We start from the raw sequence: 22,059 nt of genomic DNA, 5'->3' as shown, positions 1-22,059 counted from the left end.
TCAAGCCTGGTTTATGGAACTTTAAACATGGCATCAGTAAAGCATTCACATCAGCCACCACCTGTAAATTATAGCAGTTCAATCATCCTTTCTGTGCAGCTGGGCCGCTCAACCTGGATGCCAAACATTTTTGTTATTTTCCATTCTTCATAATCCTGTTGGAGTCCTAACACCCCTTCACTCAGAAATGCGGCCTATTCTTGTTTCTGAAGTCTAAGGTTTTTCTATCATAGTGAAAAAGGTTTATGTCTTTAAGGGGTGTTTAGACAAAATGCCTAAGAACAAATATCATGTGGACAAACAATTGTGTCAAGAATATCGAGGACAAAAACATTGAAAAGCTAAGTTTCTATAGGTAAGCAAAGTTTTACTATATATGACTCCACATATATGTACCGTGATGCTATATATATATGTATATATATATATATCATAATTCCCACCGACTGGGAAGACGGGACGGGCCACCAGACACCACTTCCGGTCAGGGGAAGGAACTTACTTTGGTATTGGGCATTTGGTAGAGGAAGGATGTGCTCATGCACTGTGTGACTGAGGCAGAAGACTAAAGAAGAAACGTGCTCACACCCTTACCGTTCTCCTTGTGGTCTCGTTTGGGGGCTGGATCGGGAGGACACAACATCTTCAAGGTAAGCAGATGTGGAGTTAAAAATAGTAAATCTATACTTACCTATTTGCACTTACCTTCTCCATATTTTGGTCCTTGATATTTTTGATACGATATTCGGGCGACACAATATCCCAATATTCTGTCAGTAATCCCTTTAAGGTATAACTTAATGATCATAAAATAGCTATAGCATATTGTTTGATTTGTACTATGTATCTCTTACTGTCAAACATGTTTTTTGTCCACAAGCTCACTGGGGACCTTATTGATTGCACTTTCTAAAGCTGCAACCACCACGGTAGAGTTCAGAAGCAGCGAGCAGTGGTTGCCTTCGTTTCTGAAGAAGCCTTTAATGAAACATACATCTGGGCCTGTTTGTCAGCCCCCAACATTTCTAAAGTGGTTTCTCACTTGGACATGAAATGACACTTTTAAAATTATTACTTAATTCCCTTCCAATTCCACTGATGTGCCATTCTGCAGTAATATTTACATTTGAAGGCAACATTTTTGTTTAGTGCTATTATTGATGGTTATTTTAACATGTCTTTAGATATCCCTTGGAGACGAACAGTTTGAAGCCAGGCACAAAATAACGTAGTCAAAAGCCTGCCATACCATCACTCGGCCCTTACCACCAATTTGTGTGGGTAAAAAGTGATGGACTTACACAAGCAACTACTACTTCAGTGGTCTGACTCCAGAAGGCTCCTTGGACACTCTGATTGACCCACAGAGGTCATGTGACCCTCTACCCCAGTTAAGTATTTCCCAATGAATTAGCTGCAAGCTTACTTTCATTACCAGGATCCCACAACATTGTTCTGGCCAACTTTTAACCAACTTGTATGAGAAATCCGATGTGTTTGCAGAATGAACTACAGCTCCCATTGCCACATTTAAGGAGAACCCCTTGCTGATATGACTGGTCAATTACAGTCATGTGAATCAATAATTATGTTTCACAGATGCATGCCCATGAAAGCAATGGGCAACTCCTGTGGTCACTGCCCTGCTTTGACCTGTTGGGCCAGAAAAAGAGCTGGGACCAAAACCAATGCTTTACACACAGAACACAGAACCCCATGGGCCTTTGCATCATATTCTCACAAAGCAAAACACCATCACATTGTTCCACCTTGCGAAGGTACAACTCCAAAATCATCCACATCAAGACTCCTAATACACCCTTCTGCCCCACTCACTCACTCATTCTACCTCATGCTCAAAAATATTTGGTTTGAACACAAACGCAAACATGGCATTTGTGACTTAATTTCTCACCATGGCCTATATACCTACATTATAACAAAGATATGGTTTGCTTCCTTGTTCATAAACATCATTGGTGAGCTCATTATAGACTCTAGCGTCAAAATCATCTACCAATCCATCTACACCAAACTGGTGTCAGCCTTACCACTATACTTACAATAGCTCTTTCGTTCTTGCTATCTTCTCAAAACTTACCACCTTAACATCAATCTGTAACACCAACAAGACCAACCTTGATGAGTGTAAAACTCATGCCACAGCAAATGTAGGAAAGAATCCCTACATGAACTCTCCACCTAAATTACCCTCCCTCCCCATATAGTAAATACACACACACACACTCAACTGTCAAATCCACAAAAATCAACCACGTCTGTGCCAAAAAGAATTGGACCAGTGGCACAGCATTGATCTATTGTTGCCCCAATCATCGCCTGCAGTACTCCTCTGTGTTGCATACATGCTCAACACACCTCCAAATGTTTCTCCAGAAATGACGTGGTTTGCATCCTCTAGTCCTTCAATGCAAACTCATATGACAGTAACTTTTTCCCTTCTCCCAACACCTCCCATTTCCGAATATTACTTAATCGTCTCCCTCTGTACCAGCTTCTTCCCAAAGTCCTTTTTCACTGATCTATTTGCCTCCCTAACACATCCCTAAAACATTCAAGAACTGGACCCTGATGACCCCGCAGACAATTACACCATGACCCACCTCTGTTTCCTCAGTAAGACCCAGCCTCAGCAGTGGTCCTTCATAGTCAAGACCTCAACTACAGCTTCAGACTCCTGTGATCATGACGATCAGTGCCCCATCCCGGCTGCATTACAGAACCTGCCACAATCAAAACTGTCAAAGACGTGTCTTCTTTGTGCCTGTTCTCTTAGCAAATCAACCAATCCTACACAACACTTTTCCACCCTTCCCATCAAAGTATCGCTTACAGAGAGCTCAAGGGATTTGCCTTCTTCCCTTGCCAACAGGTAACAGTATTTCCAGATGGATTCCCCAGATGGACTCCACATATGGACTCTCCAGATTGACTCACCATGAAATATTAGTCCACCAGGTTTCCCTGCCTGCCTCAGTGACGTGAAATACGTACATGGAGCCTGTGGTAGCCTGCGAGTATAAACCAAATAGCCCACCAGTAATGCACATACCATGTTGCACTACCTTTAAGTTTTATCAGTCTAATGCACACTTTCTAACCACCTGCCCCTTTCATATACTTCTGGGTGCCAGCAGTCTATCACAGACATAAAGCAACAAACTTGAATTCACCCTCCTATATGGTGGCACACTGCATCCCCCTATTCAGAGACTGAAATGGCAACACAGAGGTGACTTTCTTCACTGGTTCTTCCTTCACCAAGCCAAATCCGTGTACTTCTGCCTCAATCTTGGCCTTTCATAAGCCTCTGACAAAAGATCAAACGTTTCTTCCCAATGCACACCGTCCAATGAGCAGTGCAAAGATCCTCTCGCACTCTGCCAGAGGCTATGGCCTTCTTGATGGCCCCCTGGACTCCATGGCTAAAGGCCAGCCCTCATGCAGCTGGCCCTCTCATCACTGGCAATGCAAGTATAATCACATCATCTCCTGCTTCATGAATCTGCTAAAGTCAATGATTTGAAATAATGCACTCTACCGAGAAGTGCTGGTACTCTCCCTTTCAAATTACAGAAGTGCAGTTACTCAGTACCGGGTGCTACCTCCCTATTTAAAGCACTTGCTTGGCTTTGTTCGTCAGTCACCACACACGTTCTACGTGACTTGCTCCGCATGAAAGGCTTACAGCAAAGCAACTAGACATGAACCGTGGCTGCCCAAAAGACCATCTGAGCTGAAGGAAAATGCATTAATCACTCTCATAAAGACACATTCCACGCTTCCCCTGTGACCCCCTCCCTTGGCAGCTTTCGCATATTATTTTTGAACGCTTCTCGGGCCTTTCTGTTTGCAGTAACAATTTGCAGACAGGCAATCTTTTCAAACTAAACAGAAGCGAAAATGAATGGGCAGCTCTGTGGCGGGAACGTTCATCACTAGCGTCTGTACTGGTCGCTGCTGGAACCGCGCTTTTGTGGCCGCTGCGCAGTGAAGTCAAAAGACCCGAGGCCCACCGGGCTCTTGATGCTTTGTAAATCAGAACATCCGTCCAGTGACCCTGGAAATAGGCACAGTTCATTAGCAGGCGACCTCTTTATACTCCCCATTAGAAAAATGTTTTCTCCAGCTCGGAGAGAGCACACAAACATGCGCTAAGCACCTTACAGGCCTGAAGAGAGCTCTTGGGATGAGGACTGGAAGGGTGCATCAGGTCGGGACCTCAGCCGCCCTTATAGAGCTCTTGGACGCGGGCCTGCTAAGGACTGGTGGGTGCATCAGGCCGGGGACCTCAGCGGCCTCGACAGAGCTCTTGGACGCGGGCCCTCCAAGGAATGGAAGGTACCTTAGCCCGTGACCACTGAGGCCCTGAGAGAGCTCTTGGACGCGGGCCCTCCAAGGAGTGGAAGGTACCTTAGCCCGTGACCACTGAGGCCCTGAGAGAGCTCTTGGTCGCGGGCCCTCCAAGGAATGGATGGTGTGTCAGCCCTGGGCCTCAGGGGCCCTGAGAAAGCTGTTGGAGGCAGGTCTGGTGAGGACTGGAGGGTGCGTTAGTCCTAGACCTCAGAGGCGCTGAGAGAGCACTAGGATGCGGCCCGGCCAAGGGGGTGGATGCTGTCAGTCCGGTACCTCAGGCTCAGGGGCCCTGAGAGAGCTCTTGGACACGGGCCTGCTAAGGACTGGAGGGTGCGTCAGCCATGGACCTCAGGGGCCCTGAGCAAGTTCTTGGACGCGGGCCTGCCAAGTGGGGGGAGGTGCATTAGCCATGGACCTCAGGGGCCCTGAGAAGAGCTCTTGGACATGGGCCCGCCAAGGGGTGGAAGGTGAGTCAGCCCGAGTTCAAACTCCCGTTAGACACATGCTGCACGCATGAAAGCAAAATCACCTGGCCTGCCGCCAGTATGTGCTCCCTTCAACTAAGTTCTAGATTCAGCTAAGTGGAAAGTTTTGGGATTTCCAGGTTGGTCATTTAAAGTGTGTATAATTTACAGATTCAAAAATGTGTAAAGTAGCAAGTTACACAACACTGCAAAAAAGGAAACCTCTGTTGACCCATACGGCATACATTTATTCTAAAGCAGTGGCGGCTCCTCCGCTACGCCAGGCTGGAGAGAGCAGGCACAGGCTCCCAGTCAGCCTGAGAGTGCCCCAGCCAATCCTAATGCTGCTTTGAGCAGTGTCAGGATTGGCCGCAGGGCAGGCTGGGAGCCTGTGCCTGCCTGCTGAGGAGACGGTAGAGGATCGGCAGCACGGCGTGTAGGTACATTTTTTAAATTATTTTTTTCATTTTATTAATCTCCCCCCTGCGCGCCACCCTGCTCCCTGTAACTCCTGTGAGCCGCGACTGCTAAAGAGACCACTATACACTATATATCAATGTGAACGTTGAAATGACACTAAATATCAATACAACGTAGGCAGAGTGTCGTAGTCCCTCTTGTAAAGAAGGAAACACACCCTTGACTGATGCTTGAATTATGAAATACAGAAATAATCAGGGTTTAGTGAGCACTGCACCTGCTGCACCATTGGAGGCAACGGCCTGCATTACAGTAGGTGTTATCTGCGAGCCACTACAGTTAGCCATAGAAAACATAATGAGAGCACGACTACCCATTCTCCACAGGAGATTAGAAATAAGAAACATAGTACAAGACAGGAGTACCAACCAGCTGTATTCACCTGATGCACACCCAGAAAACTATTTCTGGGCTACTCGGCCCACCAAACAGTACCATTTGTTAAGATTTTCAGGGTACCTGTATTAAATATGCATGAGGAAAATGCAGAAATAATTAATTTAAATGGACATTGTTTGCATGTTTTCACGATTCTGACAGTTCATCAAGACTTAATGTAATTCAATCACTAACACAGAGACTTCTCCTTTCACACATTACCCCATCCCAGTCACCGCGGCCTGCCACCTCCATGCTGCCACCCTAAGCTTGCCAATGTCCTTATTTAGTCATTCTTTATTTATGTGGTGGCACTCTGGTGTTATTCTTTGAAGGCAGCTATGCTAATTTCTTCCCTACTTCTGAAAGGATGTGGGAAGAGCTCTTTGAAGTGAAGTTGTGTTGCCATGATATGAGTTGTCTTTGCTATCATGACATAACTGTGCTCTATATTGACATGTGCCACGCTGGAGATAGTACACCACTTTATGAGATATCCAGCAGCGGATAGAAACGGGAAAAGAAGACATGGGGCTTCTATACTTAAGAGAGCAGGTAAGAAATAGAAAATACCTTTCTCTTCTTGCAAGATTTAATAGTTGACAGTATACTTATGGAGGCCATGAAGAACAAGACCATAATAGAGTTTTGGTGATAAAATGTCTGGTAAACGGGTTACCACATATTTTTTGCTGCCAGGATAGACTTAAGATGGAAGAGGACTGCCGTTGCTCCAACTAACAGCAATCACGGGCTATATTCCAAAACCAGGAACAGCAGCGGTCCAAGACCACATAATGGTTAAACTCACACCAACACATGGACTGACCGGAGACTAGGGGCACCTCCTCCGTTAGGGCAGAGGAGCGTCGCCCCCCGCCCACAGCAGCAGCAGCCAAACCTCTACAATACAACAAAAATAAACTCTGTTTATTATCGTTGTATTGTAGAAGGGGCGGGCCCATGGAGTGTGACGAGTACAGAGGGGGAGTGCTCAGCACTCCTCCTCAGTACGCATGTATGTTTATCCCGCCATCTCAGGCCGGCCAAACATACATGCGCACTAAGCTCTGTCCAACGCGGCAACGCAGTTCCAGGTTGGAGAGAGCAAGCAGACTCTCCCAGTCTGCCTGGGAGTGCCCTGGTTGGGCGCTCCGACCAATCCAAACGCTGATGTCATGCTGCCAGCAGCATGGCAGCAGAGTTCAGATTGGTCGCAGGGCAGGCTGGGAGCCTGTGCTTGCGGCAAAGGAAAGAGGAGCTGTGAGGTGGTGGCGGCGCAGTCAGGTAAGTTTTTTTTTTATTATGAATTTTTCTTCACACACTGCCCCACCCCCTCCACGTGCCGCGAGCTGCTCCTGCCGGAGACCCCAGAACAGTGCTCCTGCCCTGTAGCCCATCAAAACATTAGAGAGACCACCATACCACTCACTCTGATTGGCTGGAATGAAAGAAGATTGTTTTGCACTTATTGTTATTTTATAGCGCTTTACTACACTTGTGATTCCCAAGCACTTCAAGTGGGAATATCTACACTCTAGTTGGTAATTCTGCCTCGCTGACAACATGGCAGAGGATAGAAAACATGATGTGTGAAGGAGTGTGCTTTATTGGTACTTGCCTGCAGAACACATCCTTCACTGATGGAGTGTTTAAATAGCTGATTTATCTCATCTACCATAGAGGGAAACATCACTTACAAAGCGACAAATGCAACGAGAAGCATTTATCGCAATGCCATCACCACACTTGTCTAAACAATAATTCCCTTTTTCTCTGCCTTAACCACGCATGTGCTGAGCAACGCACATGCGTGGTTAAGGCAGAGAAAAAGGAAGAGTGCACAGTGAGAAGATGCAGTCAGGTAAGTAATGCTGGGGGTAGATTTTATGGGTGGGTGGATGGAGGGAGGTAGAGTTATTTTTTTTGAGGGGCGGGTGGGGGTCAGGGTAGTTATTGTTTTTTAAGGAGCGGCGGTGGGGGGTCAGGGTAGTTATGTTTTTAGGGCAGTGGTGAGGGATCGGGTAGTTATGTTTTTTTTAGGGCAGGTGTGGGGTCAGGGTAGTTCTTTTTTTAGGGCACGTGAGGGGATCGGGTAGTTATGTTTGTAGGGCAGATGGTCGTGTAGTTATGATTTTAGAGCAGGTATGGGGGCAGGCTAGTTATGTTTTTATGGCGCATGGGTGGGATTGGGTAGTTATGTTCTTAGGGCGGGTGAGGGTCAGGGTACTTGTGTTTTTAGGTCAGGTTTTTTGGGGGCTCATTTTTTCTTAGGGTGGGTGAAGGGCAGGGTAGTTATGTTTTTAGAGCGGGTAGTCATAGGAATTATGTTTTTAGGGCAGGTGGGGGGTTGGGGTAGGTATGTTATTAGAGCACTTAGTAGGGGGTCAGGGTACTTGTGTTTTTAGGGAGGGTGCGGGGTCGGGATAGCTATGTTTTTATGGCAGGAGGGGTCATGGTAGTAGTGTTTTTAGGGCGGATAAGGAGGGGTCGGGTAATTATTTTTTAGGGTGGGTGGGGGGTCGGGGAACTTGTGTTTTTAGAACAGGTGGGGTAGATGTGTTTTTAGGGCGGGTCGGGGAGTCGGGCAGGGTGGCATGCTAGAACCACGCATGCCGTTCCCACACATGCCTTTACTAGGCATGCTTTTACAACGTAAAACCGTTGTAAAGTCATGCGCGGTAAAGACATGCGTGGAAACAACGTGGTCATTGTTCCGACCGCGTTGTTCAGGCATGCGTGGTTTGCGCATGCATTGATCCATCATACGTCCACCACAGTGGCTCTACTCTGGGTGAAATACTCCCACCTTAGGGCCACTCCTTAAAATGTATGTTTTGTAATTAAATATTTTAAACAGCTGCAGTAAATGCACAGAGGGTGCTATCGATGTTCAATGTGATATATAAATACATATACATATAGCTTAAGGTCCTTAATGAATCCATCACTTTATTCGCGAGAATATAAGGATTAATGGCCTGATTTAGAGTGTGGCGGACGGATTCTCCATGTGATTAATAGCCTGCCCAATGTATTACAAGTGTGATACAATTTAGTGCACTTGTAATAGAGTGGAGGATACATCTGTAACGTTTTCGATGGAGTAAACCCTCTGCCAAGCTTTAAATTAGGTCTCAAACTCAGGACTATGCCAGACCGACTCACCGAAAAATATGTGAGAATCAGGCCAAGGGTGAGATTCAGGAACATTCGCATTCACTAAGCCCCTAAAGCACCCTGTCGAAGACTGTTTAGGGTGATAACTCGTGTTTTCTATACAGTGCCTAATATTTTTACCCTTTCTAAGCACTATACATAACAGGCTTTTCTCCTACCACTACAAAAATACCAATGTTCCAAATGCTCTCTTCCTCAATGCACTTATTAGAAATGTCTGTGACCTGTGAATTCTATTAATAAACACGCCTCTGGCAGTAATACTCAACCGGATACCGAGTCCGGCCAACCTGCATCAACTTCATGGCGTCCAAAAATATTATTAGGGAGCCTTGGAATGATGTCTCGCTTATTTCCAGTCACTCCCTTTTTCTGCGGGACCCGGGTCATATTTTCCACATCTGCACTGACACCTACTGGTGAGGACAGAGCCAGTCGTCAGCTGATGCTGCGCAGGCCCAAAAAGCCATTCTGCCCAGACAGATGTTTCTGCTCTTAGGGCCAGTGATGAATGTGCAGACCAATTTATTTCTTCCATTCTGAAAGCATGTGACAGCCTGATGGAGCCCGGGAGCCTTTCCAGTCTACTGCGAAAATAAAAGTGTACTTGATGAAGAGAGATGGAACACGGACCTCCAATATGTAACACTGCCATGAGAAGTGACAGAGCAGTGTGCTTGGCACAGCCTCCAACTGCAAGAGCAATGAAATATACAACCCTAGGTGTTTGCTCTCTAGATTCCCATGGGCATTCCTTCTTCACTATGCATAGTGTGTGTCAATCAAAGAAAACTATTATTTTCTATTAGAGACCCTTAGAAGCTTTTAGGCTGTGGATGCACATAGCCAGCTTATTGTGACAGATTCCGATCAAATGACCATTTTTCCAATGGGTTATCATTTTTTTGCTTGAATCTTTTTATTTCTTTTCAAATAGAGAAATACAAATACACATCATATCGGTCAACCACAGTTTGAAAGTTAGGGTTGCAACACCCTTGATATAACATTTGTTTCGATCACTTTAACTGACAGTAAATCTTGCATCTGTTGATGGTTAGGATGTACAATCAGGGCTGGGGTGGTGGTACATTAGGACTATGAGACATATCACATGTCAGCGACCTGCGGGATGGTTATCAGCATGGGAGACATAATATATCAATACATCTTTTCGGCAGGCGACTATCGCACAGCGCACAGCAAAGAAGTTAAGGTTCAGCATAAATCTTAAATGCAACAATAGAACAACACAACAATAACCTTGTCTGGAATCCGTTCCCCGGCCGCCCACCGCCCCCTCACGTATATATCTCTGCATCTTCACCCAGTCACTTAATCGAATCACGCCAACGTGCGGCCGCAGGACCCTTCTCACTTCGCCCCGCTGAGCCCCCTTCCCCTGTAAGTGGGGAGAACTAATCATGCCACCCAGAGGGGGGCAACGTTGATCCACCGCATTCACCAACTCAACCCTCCCCCACCAGCCTGATCACTGCATGTGCAGCATCTGTATTGAATCTTTGCTCTTGCTCCTGGAGCTCCAGCAACATCCCATCCCAGCTAGAGGCCAAGGGAATTTTACGTAATCCCAAGCTATCTTCCCTCTGCAGCGCCACACCCTCTGCCTCAGCCCTTACCATAAACAACCTCTTCCATCCTTCTATCGAAGGGGGCTCTGTGGACTTCCATCTCCTGGTGATGAGACACTTAGCCATCAAAAGGCCCAAATCTAGGAATTTCGTGGAAGACTTATGCTTTTTAGCCCAGGGGAAAAGGCCCAAGATACATGCTTCCCATGTGATCAGCTGCGGACGTACCGTGCAGATCGATAGTCATGCCAACACTTCACGCCAATAAAAGCATAATGAGGGACAGGACTTCCAATGGGTTATCACATTACTGGATCCAGATTCATGCAGGATAGAAAGGTGCACTTGAGGGTTACGACAACTACCATTCTGTTCAATCATCCTCTGGTCACTGCCTGGTCCAAGAGGGTAGTAACTGGTCAAACTGAGAATCTGGTCCATGCGTGACCTTTTCCAGCATCTACAGACCTTAAAGAAGGTGTAGTTAGAGGCAGAGCTTCCACTGGTAGAGCAGGTGCAGTGGCACCAGGGCCCAGGGCCCCAGGGGCCACTGAACCTTGAACATTGCTGTATTTACTACCCCAACAGCAAAGGGGGCATACATCCTTGCTTGCACCTGGCCTCGTGGTATCCCTGCTATGCAACTGGGAATAGTGCATTGATCTAGTAACTTTACTCCCTCCCGCCCTCACTCGCTCCCTCACATCCTCTCTTGCTCCTTCACACCCTCACTCTTTTTCTTGTTGTAAAGACCTACCTAAGTATTTAAAGGGCAACATATGAAACGGTGGATCACCACATACCCGGGGTGTAAAGCAGACCCCTGCAGCCCCTGGGGTCGACGTGGCCCACAACCATTCAAAGAGCCCCCAATCCTCCGGGGGGGGCATTCAGCCCAAGGCCAATGTATTAGATATGGGAGACTCACAGCCCCTACGTCACATTCTACAGGTTCACCCCGTCATTTTGTGTTAAACCACTGCACGTATCTCCTCCTTAGAAGACCTTTGCCTCATTCCCGGCTTCCATCTCAGTAGAACATCCCTCCGCTCCCAGCTCCGTTAAAAATCTGATTATTTTGTCCCAGAGACTCGACCTCGAAGAAGCTTGTTTTCTGAATGCACAGTGCCAATATCTGCTATGGTGTGAACCGGTAAGGCGGGTCTAGACAGCGGTATATGGAAGTGCACCTTCACAATTGATATCTCTGGCCTTTAGTGTGCTCATCTCCATCAGATGCTGTTGTATCACCCGTAGAAAGTACTGATTGTATTTTGTAATAACCCGGTGTAAGGCCTGTAGCTGGGCTTCCGGCGAGAAGGACCTGAGAGTCACAATGCACACACACTGCAGCACAGGGAAAGGAAGAAGTCAAATGCAGAAACTTAAACTCATGTTTTAACACTATTATTGCAGCATCTATCCTCACTACCAGTTACTCTCAACTCAAGGACACCAGCAGAGCTGACGTATGCGGACCTTTCACAACCACAGGAACCTGCTCAGGTTTTAGCTTTTTCGTTTAAGTAGCACTTGGTGGGACTCTCGTTGTTTGCCTTTTTTATTGAAACATTCGGAAATGGTCCAAAGTGGCCGTTGGCACTGTGGAAAACACGGAATTAAATACATAAATACAATTCAGTGCACATCGTAAGGAGCCAACCAATCAAAAAAAGCGTTACAAGGCAATCTGCAAATATGAACCGGCACGCCAGGGCGGGAAATATATACCAGTAGACCCGATGGGAATGATGAAACAACAAACCAGGTTGGGAATGATGGAACAACATACCAGAGTGGGAATAATGAAACAACAGACCAGAGTGGGAATAATGAAACAACAGACCAAGGTGGGAATGATAAACTAGCAGACCAGGGTGGGAATGATGAAACAACTAACCAGCTTGGGGATTATGAAACAACAAACCAGGTTGGGAATGATGGAACAACAAACCAGAGTGGGAATAATGAAACAACAGACCAGGGTGGGAGTGATGAACTAGCAGACCAGGGTGGGAATAATGAAACAACAGACCAGGGTGGGAGTGATGAACTAGCAGACCAGGGTGGGAATAATGAAACAACAGACCAGGGTGGGAGTGATGAACTAGCAGACCAGGGTGGGAATAATGAAACAACAGACCAGGGTGGGAATGATGAAAAAACTAACCAGGGTGGGAAAGAAGAACCAGCAGGCCAGGGTGGGAGTGATGAAACAACAAACCAGGTTGGAGATTATGAAACAACAAACCAGGGTGTGAAAGATGAAGCAACAGTGCAAGGCGGGAATGGTGATTTTAACTATTTAGACCAACCAGTGGGTTTTTTCTTTTAAATCTGGTGTGAAATGTTTTAAAAATATGGAAAATCTAGTGTGAGTTTGAGTCTGAATACATCTATACACATAAGCACTGCCGCGGGCCCTCCTTAGCTTATAGGGGCTTTCACAATAAAAATATATCTTTGAAGTATACTGATAGGAACTAGTGCTGGTCTGGAATAAACTGACAGGGAGCATTGTATCGGAATTCGAATAAGAACAAGACAACTAATATGGAATAAAAATATAACTAGTGTAGAGGAGTGCACAACACTGGATAAACTGTGACACTCAAGACAACGCTGGAATAAATTCCTTCACATTGAACGTATTTTTCTCTGTATTAATGTAAACATTTTAAAACAAAGAATGCAAGTTTGACCTCCAGACTATTGGCTCTATTTTCCATTAGAACCAAGAGCATTAGATTTAAAAAGGCGCAGTTTACATATTCGAGAGTGCGCATGAGTCACAAGGGAACGTAGAAGTACAAACCATGTGCGTGTGTTGTACATGTGATTGATTTACAAATTGCGCGTGTAATATCTGAACGGTCGTGCAAAAGTGGGTGCATCCAAAGTGAGAAGTCGAAATGTGAGCAAGATTTGCTAAAAACACATCACTTAGTGGTACAAAAAACAGAATGGAAGCAAAAAGACACACAGGCTTACAATATGGCCCCTGGTGTTAAATAACATCTGTGTGCAAATTAGCACCACCTGAACAGTTTATGTTACCAGACCCTAGAAGATATGCTAGACTCCATGATGTCATCTCGCACCACTCTCCTGAGACCCTGGCATGCAACAAGAGGAATAGGACCCCTAAGCAGTAACAACCGTAACTCTAAAGCGCAAGCACAATTTCCCCTTTAGCTTACTGTTAGAGCACAGCTTCATTTTTAGAAACAGACATTTTACAACATGATGGGGTTTTGTGTGAACAGCCGATATCCAAGGATGTACAGGGACGCATATAGCTCGCAGGTGGTCAGCAATTTGTGAGCCCAGAATTTTGACACACATGATCTTTTTGTTGTTGAGTAAGCACTACAAATTTGAAGTGACTTAAATTTTATGTCGAGTTTACATTTTAGCAAATTCAAAATTATGAACGTCATAATAGGCACGTGTGTACCTACAGCAACCAGAAGCATTTCACATTTTAGATCAGATTTTTCTGTTAGTCAACTAAGGTCACATTTGTGAGTGTACTTTGACCAAGTGTCCCTTCATATTTTAATGGTGTGTCCAAGATCACGTTTTTGAAGGCGCTAAAGTGAACTCTAACATACATTCTAACCCTTAATGGCTGATCTTGATGCTACGTGTGATTATTGCAATAACCAATAACCTGTCTGGGCTCAAAGTCTGCAAAAGGGACCGAGGTAAAATGCGAAACAAGACTACTAAGTAGAGTCCTGCACAAATATTACAGTGCCCACTGCTGGGACATAATATGTGACTTCTTCCCTCTAGTAACTGTTGCGTAAGCCTGAACAATGGCATTACCATATACAAAGGAAAGGAATAGAGATGCGTACAAACCACCACATAGAAAAAGTCATTAGGATTCCGCTTTTATTTGAATTCCCAGGACACCCAAGTACTCGTGATACTAGACGGATATCAAATAGCACAGGCAGCAATCAACCACACAAGTACTTAAAGGGCTTTGATTGGCTGTAATCAAGTAGTGACATCACTGAGGTATTAACCAATGGGCTAAAGCCGTGGTCAACATCTTCCTGCTCTCTATATTATTTTGTAACAGTAATGATTTTGAGTTTCTGACGCTTCAAGTCAACTCTACTACAAGCCTGTGTATTATGACCACAGGACTATAAGAAAAATAATTATTTACCGCCTCCATCAATGTGGCGTAGATGAGTGAATGGTCAGACAACATTGGGGCTCAACCACGGAAATTGTTGGTTTCTGTGGCCCTGTGACACCTGGTCAAGAATCAAGGTGGCCTGACAATTTACAGCATGCCACTCTCTTCAACGTGCAAAATATAATAGGAATTAGCTGGCATTTATATGTTGCTCAAAAGTCTCATGTCACATTGCATGGTTTCTATTGTGCTAGAGGCAGTGGGGGAAGGCAGAGGGCACCCTGGATGGTCTGCGTTACCGATAGTCCCGTTGGGAGGGAGGAAGGGGAACTAAAACATATAGGCAGCTACACAGCATCTACTGAATCAGAAAGCCGGTGTTGTGCTGTGTGTGTATACATACACAAAACGGGGAGGTAATCACAGAAGGTCTATTAATCCATATGACATGTGCAAAGCAGAGGAGATACTGTCAAATAAGTAAAATATGCCAAATGGGCAAGTATAGGAATTGGTGACATAAACATTAGCCATGGACATTTTTAGTGGCAGGGATACCGCCTACTACTGCACAAATACACCTTATAAGTGAGGTACAAAATGGAAGAACACTCAAGGTTTGCAACCAGAGGAGAAACTACACAATGTTTAAGAGGCCCAGATTTTACCAACTCCTGCTAGGGAGATGAGGACCAACATTTTTAAAAGGGATTCATACCCCTAGACCTTCTCATGCTTTTAAATGCCATTAAAGGCAAACAAGCAGTGGAGCCAGCCTAAGGTGGGTCACGGCTCAGACTATAGCCAGACTAGCACAGTGCACACGTGAGGGTGAGAGACAAAGCACTTTATAGGTTGCTGCCATGACGGCACAAGAACAAATCGACTCACCCCATGATACACTTCTGACTTCACCCCTCCAGGTGAGACTAATTTTTTCTTAGCTCCCACAGTGCCTTCCTCTTTCTAGTTTCAGATGACTGGGCATCCTCCTGCCCTTCTAGAATTCTTCTGAGATGCTATCCACTGTCAATATTAGAATGGATTATGATTTCAGGCTAAAAAGACAATGTTGGGAAAAGAGGTGTACCCCGATTCCATTGTTTCAACTGTGACAGCAGGATAAGAAACAGCACCCTCCAAATTTTCCTAATGTCCACATGATCACAAAATGCATGCTCTCTCTGTGGGTCGCCAGGAGCTATAGAAGGCCTCCAGTGAAGGTGAGTTTGAGAGAACAGAGCAGAGTGGAGGAGAAGGTGAGGTTACATTGGAACATCACAAAACAAAATAAAATAATGGACGGAGTGTTGAAACTTTTCAAACACTCACCCCCAGTCACAGATCTGGGTTTAATCCATAGTTATTTTGCTTGCCACATATGCCCAGACGTGGGTCCCTTGCTCACTGTGACACTGGATTCAAGCTAGCCTGGCTGATGAGGGGTGAAACCCTGAAACTGGTCCCAGGATGCTTCTTTCCGGTCCAGTGAGGACCTGGCATGGCAGTTCGGGCTGGACTGTTCCCATGTGGAACAGGGTCAGGACTGGTTTGCATATGGCTGGGTCCAAACTGGGGTGGCATGGTGAGCAAAAGAACGATAGATTAAACCCAGATCTGTGACTGGGGGTGAGTGTTTGCATTGTTCAGCACTCCGTCCATCATCCTTTTGTGCTGGGGTTACATTGGAGGCAGGTTAGAGGAAAAGGTGATGGAGGGACCAGCTACAGAGAAAAAAGAAAGGCCACACCTGAGGAAACAAACAATGCACACAGAGGAAAAAAAGGGCAGACTAGTTGAGATGCAGAATCTGAAAAAATGGCTTTTAGCATCTGTAGTAAAAGAGCAACGTTAGCATAAGGTGAGGAAAAGTCCAATCCAACATTTTCAGATGGCCTTAAAGTCAGCAGGGGTACAAAAACATGTCTCTCCTTATCTTGCCAGGAGCTAAAGAAGGCCTGCACTAGAAATGAGGATCAACGAGATAGGGGAAGAATGGAAAGGGGGCCACAATGGGGGAGGAGTTAACAGCAGAGAAAATGAAATGATACACTAAGGTAGAAAATAATACACACATAGGAATGCATGCATTAGCAAAGCCAGTACATCTTGCTTTTTAAGCATGCAATGAACAAGGCAATAGGTCTAACTTTTTGTTGAGGAAAGTGTTTAATTAATGTGTTGGGTGATTCTGTGTGTGTTGCTCTTGGTTGCTCTGGATAGAATATATAATGAGCAACCTATTGGGCTGCACCAATGGGTTGCTGGAAGTGAGCCCTCTTTGTTAAACAGACTTCAGTAGCAGAATTAAGCTGTATCCTCAAAGGAGAATGTCATAGAAAAAAGCATCAGAAGATGAAGCTTCTGTTTTAAGTGGTGAACTTAAAAGGTCTTAACTGCAGGATATTGCGTAGAAGATACTTTGGACTATGGGCTGGTATTTTTGATGCATGTGTAAAAACCTGTATGTGTGTTAAAAAAAAACAAGAGGTAAATCGAGCAACAAGTTATCTTGAATTCAAATTACCACAACTGAATTGGTAAGGCTGGTTAGTGAATAGCCAAAGCCTGCCTTAAAGAGAAATAGTGCCACTTCCTAAATACAAAATGCATAAAACAGTCATAAAAAAGTAGTCATGTCAGAAGACATAACACAAACTGACTGTAAATCACAAGGTACACACTGCCCATCCAATCAATTGAAAATTATGATTTTGGGCCCACAGGCCATTAAGACAGTGCAACCACTGTCATTACATTTCCACTTCCAAACTAAAATATGAAGTTGTGGCGCTAGTGGGTGTCACGAATATTCAGTCCTCACAAAAGGAAGAATGACGAGGAAGTGTTGATGGTGGTGTAAGCTTCCAACAGATGACAGTTGTTAGCAACCAAACACTAGTGTGTTTTTGGGCTAGAGACAACATTAGCTGTCGCACCACCATATTTCCAGACAAGTCATACATATATATTCCAAATGGATTAGGGAAGGACCCTCATGATGTAAAATAAAATGCTTCATTATTTTTTAATGTCCGCCATTACACGTTTCGGCCCCAGACAAGCCTTGATCACATTATTATATATATATATATATATATATATATATATATATATATATATATATATATATATATTCATTCATTCACACTAATAACAAAGGTTACAGGGACCTTAAAGTTAAGTTGACATTTTAGTTTTACCCGTACAAAACCATAGGAATTCTCCAGTTATAGTTATACTTATAGTTATACGTATCTGCGTAGCTGCGCCGAGACCCACAGAGGATCGTAATATGCTTTTGCATCATGTTTTTCGCCACCCCACAGCCAATGTACCAAAAGAAATGGCGGCCACAACTTTTTTGTCAGGTTCCGGCCAGGCAATCAGGGCCTTGCTTTTCCCCAAGATCCGCAGATCTACTGCAGGTGGATCCGCGGAGGATTCGGATCCCTCTTTATCTATATTTTTGAATCATAAATACCTCTGAATCTACTGAACTGATTTAAGACAAATCACAAAAAGCACAATCTGCGGACCAAGATCTAGATTCATGCCAAGTTTGGTGTAATTCCGTTCAGCGATTCAGGCTGTAGCTGTGTCTAAAGATTGCAAAATCCCCATAGACACAGAATGGGGAAATAGTGTTAAGGGACCATGCCCTTTTCCTCACTTCGCTTGATGGATCACCCCGAACCTTTCATGACACTAGCTAAAGTGAGTGTTGTATTAGTTTTGAAAATTTTGTAAAGAATTGTCAAACGGCACCAAAGTTATTGGTAACACAATAAACACTCCGTCTAAGGAAAAAAGAAGTCTTAACTATAACTACCTACTGCTATAGCCAGTAGGTAGCATATATATATAGAGAGATATTTTGAGGTATATATATTTTTTGGTCAGTCCTCATCTTCATCCGATATTGGACTATTCAATTAATTGGCCAGTCCACTTCACTCACTGGCCACCTTGCAATGTGATGTGATTTTTGCTTGATCTCATGTGGCACAAACCCTGCAATGGAGTGCACGTCAGTAAAGGACTGGTGTGCCTTGGCTACGGCAGTACTACTTTAGTTTTATATGTTTGATGCTTTTTTGTGTATTGCAGAGGTTTGCAGAAAAAAATGTTGCTCGCTTTCCAAGGCCTGATCTATTAGCTTTTCCAAGGCGTATTAAAGATTTGTTTTAGGTTTCCTTTCAGGACTTTATGCTTACAATACAGACACATTGTGTGGGGATTTTGGAAAAGTTGACCTGTCTGATCATCTGGAATACGAGTGAAGTTTGAATGTGACTCGTACTTCAATAACTCCACATGGCATTCCGTCAATAGAGTACTGTGTAATATCCACTGTCAGTGAAGCAGAGCCTCGTGTGTGTGACTGACAGAAATGGAAAGTACAGCACTATGGAATTAACGAGTATGCTTAAGGTCATTCCCCTAGAAAGCCTGCTGCTGGCGGTAACGTCATACCTCAAGGACTTCCTGCTAAGCTGTGTGCACAACACACCAATGACCTGAACGAAGAATAAGAGCAAACAATGTTGTGACCAAGCCGGCAGCTGAGCGATGTGTTGGCACCTAGTAAGATGTATCCAAGCGCAAGTTCTGTTTGGGGTAAGTGAGGTGCCAGTAGGAAGGTCTGCATCATGCAGAAAACAACACTACAGACCTATTACTGGCCGGAAGTAGCAGCAGCTAGGGGCGGAGTAACGGGGCAGCAAGTATGCTGTATCTGAGAGCTGTGATATGTTTTCCGTGTACTAAAGAGAACTTGTGCAGCTTCCAGACACGAACAATATTAATGCAATCTTTTACCTATTATTAGATGTTACCGCCGCGTCACTATAACTGTTAATAGAAATTCCTATTATTCAGCTCAGCTGTATTCAATTCATCAGCCTCAAAAAGATGAAATGCAGGGAAATTCCTACTGGGATTTACTCACGCAAACCATAAACTACAACAGGATTGACATGATTCGATGTAATTAGAGATGTGTTTTCTATGCTGGGTGTTCAATTGTAGTCTTGCATCAGTTTAGTTGAACGTATGCATCTGAAAATAATATTTTTAAAAGGGGTACAAAAGTTGCATCTACATGCAAACTGCTTTATATATAACACTAAGGGAGAGATTTAAGAGCACCTAGCACCACCTTAGCGCTGCCATAGCGCCATTCTTTTTTTTACGCTAAGGTGGCGCTAAAGTGGCATTTTCCACGCGCCATATTACAAAGTGGCACAATGGGCCCCTAGGTACTCTGCAGTACTAGTGCCAACATTTTGGTGCTACCCTGCAGAGTACATCAAAAGCGTCAAAAGAAACGACGCTATTGCCCCTACCCTGCGCCATGGCGCACTGTAGTTTAAATACGGTGCATACACGGTGGCAAAAGGGAGCGCTAAGGGGCGCAAGGAAAGTGGCGCTGAACTGGGTGGAGCGCCACTTTCCTTAACTCTGCCCCTAAGCTACAAACATAAGGATGCAGCAGCTACATGAACCCGCTATGCTTCTTTACTGTCTTCAAGTAACCGCCCCGAGGAGCTGCTGCTGCTTTTTGCTCCACATAAGTCAGTTGTATCCATTACTCTGCCAGATCAGCCTGCAACCCACCTGACCCACACCAGCCCTCAGCAGTCAGTGCGCTACCGCCCAGGCTACCACTCAGGCTCACCGAAATAGGGTAGCCACGTGCACCGCCGCTTTCACCACAGAAACAGGCTCATGCGGGTCGGCACGAGACTAAGACATAGTGATGCCTCCCGTGCAACTCGAAAGAGTTTCAGATCCTGGTACCCCCATCTTGGACAACATCCCGTGGCTTAGCCTTCAAGAACACATCAGACCAAGCGCTCCCTTTCTCAGCACATTAGACAACTGGACACATGCCCCGGCCTGATATTACGGCACCGGCTCCAAAACGCACGCGCCGGTTTGTGCACCGTGATTCATGTATTCCGCTGCACACATCAAAGCTATGTAGAATACGTGGTTCAGCAGAATCCTGAACCCAAATCCACGCCGCCGTCTGACATTCAGTCTCAATCTCCACTGTAACACAACGAGCTTCACGTTTTTAAAGAGCGAACCATCTCGGGTCTTCAGTGCAGTCAGGGCTTTTCTTGACATTTTAGAGGTCTAAAAGTTGGAAAGGAGAAGCACTGAGAGAAAAGGAGTGTGTTGAGGCGGAGTGAGGGGCAAAGTAAGAGATAGAGAGATGGATGAATGGATGGATGATTCTTGTAGGGTGAGGTGGTTGTGTGGATGGATGGAGTGGTGGAAGGTTCGGTGTGGTGGGGTGGGTGATAGAGGGTGTTGATGGATGTAGTGGACGAATGGGTGAATGGATGAGTGTGAGTTAATGGATGGATGGATGAAAGGAAGGAAAGATGAATAGATGGATGGATGGATGGATGACGTGTGTGAGATGAGTGCATTAATGCGTGGATGGCAGGGTGGATGAGGGAGGGATGGTAAGTGGATAGATAGATACGCAGCTAGACATATAGGTAAAGAAAGAAAGATGAAAGGTAGAGAGCTGCAGTGTAGAGGGAAACCTGAATGGGTCTTCCACATATAACTAGAGCATGCAGACACTTCCAAAAGAAAGGAACAAGTCGTTTCTTTTAATCACAACTTACCCTGGAGATGGTCAGAGGAGTGCTGAAATCCTTGCCACCCACCAATCTAAAGCCCCAAGGCGAGGGGCCGTTTATAGTGACCGTCTGCGTCATGTCTTTTTGTATAGTTTGCAGCCCGTCCTGCAGAGCCGGTGTTGCGATCAGCGTGTGATACGTAACTCCTCGCCAGGCAGGAACTCCGCGCGCTGCTGTCCCGCTCCTGCTGAGGTGAGGTTCAGCACTGGCGTGGATGCAGCCTCCCTCGTCCTGATACAGGAAACCACAGGCTGCGCGGGTGACGAGAGGAGCCAGCGCCCCCTAGTGTGCGATCCCTGCAACCAACACCACATGTGTCCTCGTAACAAACCAGGCAACTCGAGAGCTTTGTATAAAGTGACAAACCGCTCTTAAAAAACAGACATCGTCCAGGAGACTGCTTCCAAAATGCAACCCTGTCATCAGATGCAACGAATAATTCTTTCACATTCCTTGAGAAAATGTTTAAATTTCCTTGGCAGTTTTTCCATCGATGATAACGTACACTTGAACTTGGCACAACATACGCCCCCAGGAGGGGAGTTTCTAAATTTGAAAAATACATATTTCTTGATTGCTCATCATCGGGAAATGGATATCCTTGGCTCCATGTGATGCTGAGCCTGCTGCTGCATACGCTCCCGAGGAGAGGGGTGGGGGGAGGGGGTCCATGTTATGTGGTAATTTGTCAGTTTGGATTGCATATGTTGCTCCGGTAGTTTTGAACCTGTTCCGCATTATTTTAAGCCTGTCATTTGAATTAGGTGCAC

At 45.2% G+C, this 22,059-nt stretch overlaps 1 protein-coding gene across 1 annotated transcript in view; it reads right to left on the bottom strand.

Moving 5' to 3' along the window:
- PDLIM4 (PDZ and LIM domain 4) overlaps positions 1-21,509 on the bottom strand; it is a 525,321-nt gene extending 503,812 nt beyond the window's left edge. The window contains exon 1 of the mRNA XM_069244747.1: positions 21,275-21,509. Within this exon, the coding sequence (XP_069100848.1) occupies positions 21,275-21,367 (93 nt within the window). The 5' untranslated portion in view covers positions 21,368-21,509. The remainder of the gene's footprint in view (positions 1-21,274) is intronic.
- Positions 21,510-22,059: the final 550 nt, after the last annotated feature.

The sequence above is a fragment of the Pleurodeles waltl genome, chromosome 7 (genome assembly GCF_031143425.1).
Source record: "Pleurodeles waltl isolate 20211129_DDA chromosome 7, aPleWal1.hap1.20221129, whole genome shotgun sequence".
In the NCBI taxonomy this organism is placed as follows: domain Eukaryota; kingdom Metazoa; phylum Chordata; class Amphibia; order Caudata; family Salamandridae; genus Pleurodeles; species Pleurodeles waltl.
Note: the sequence above shows the minus strand (reverse complement) of the source record. Positions and strands in the feature narration are given on the sequence as shown.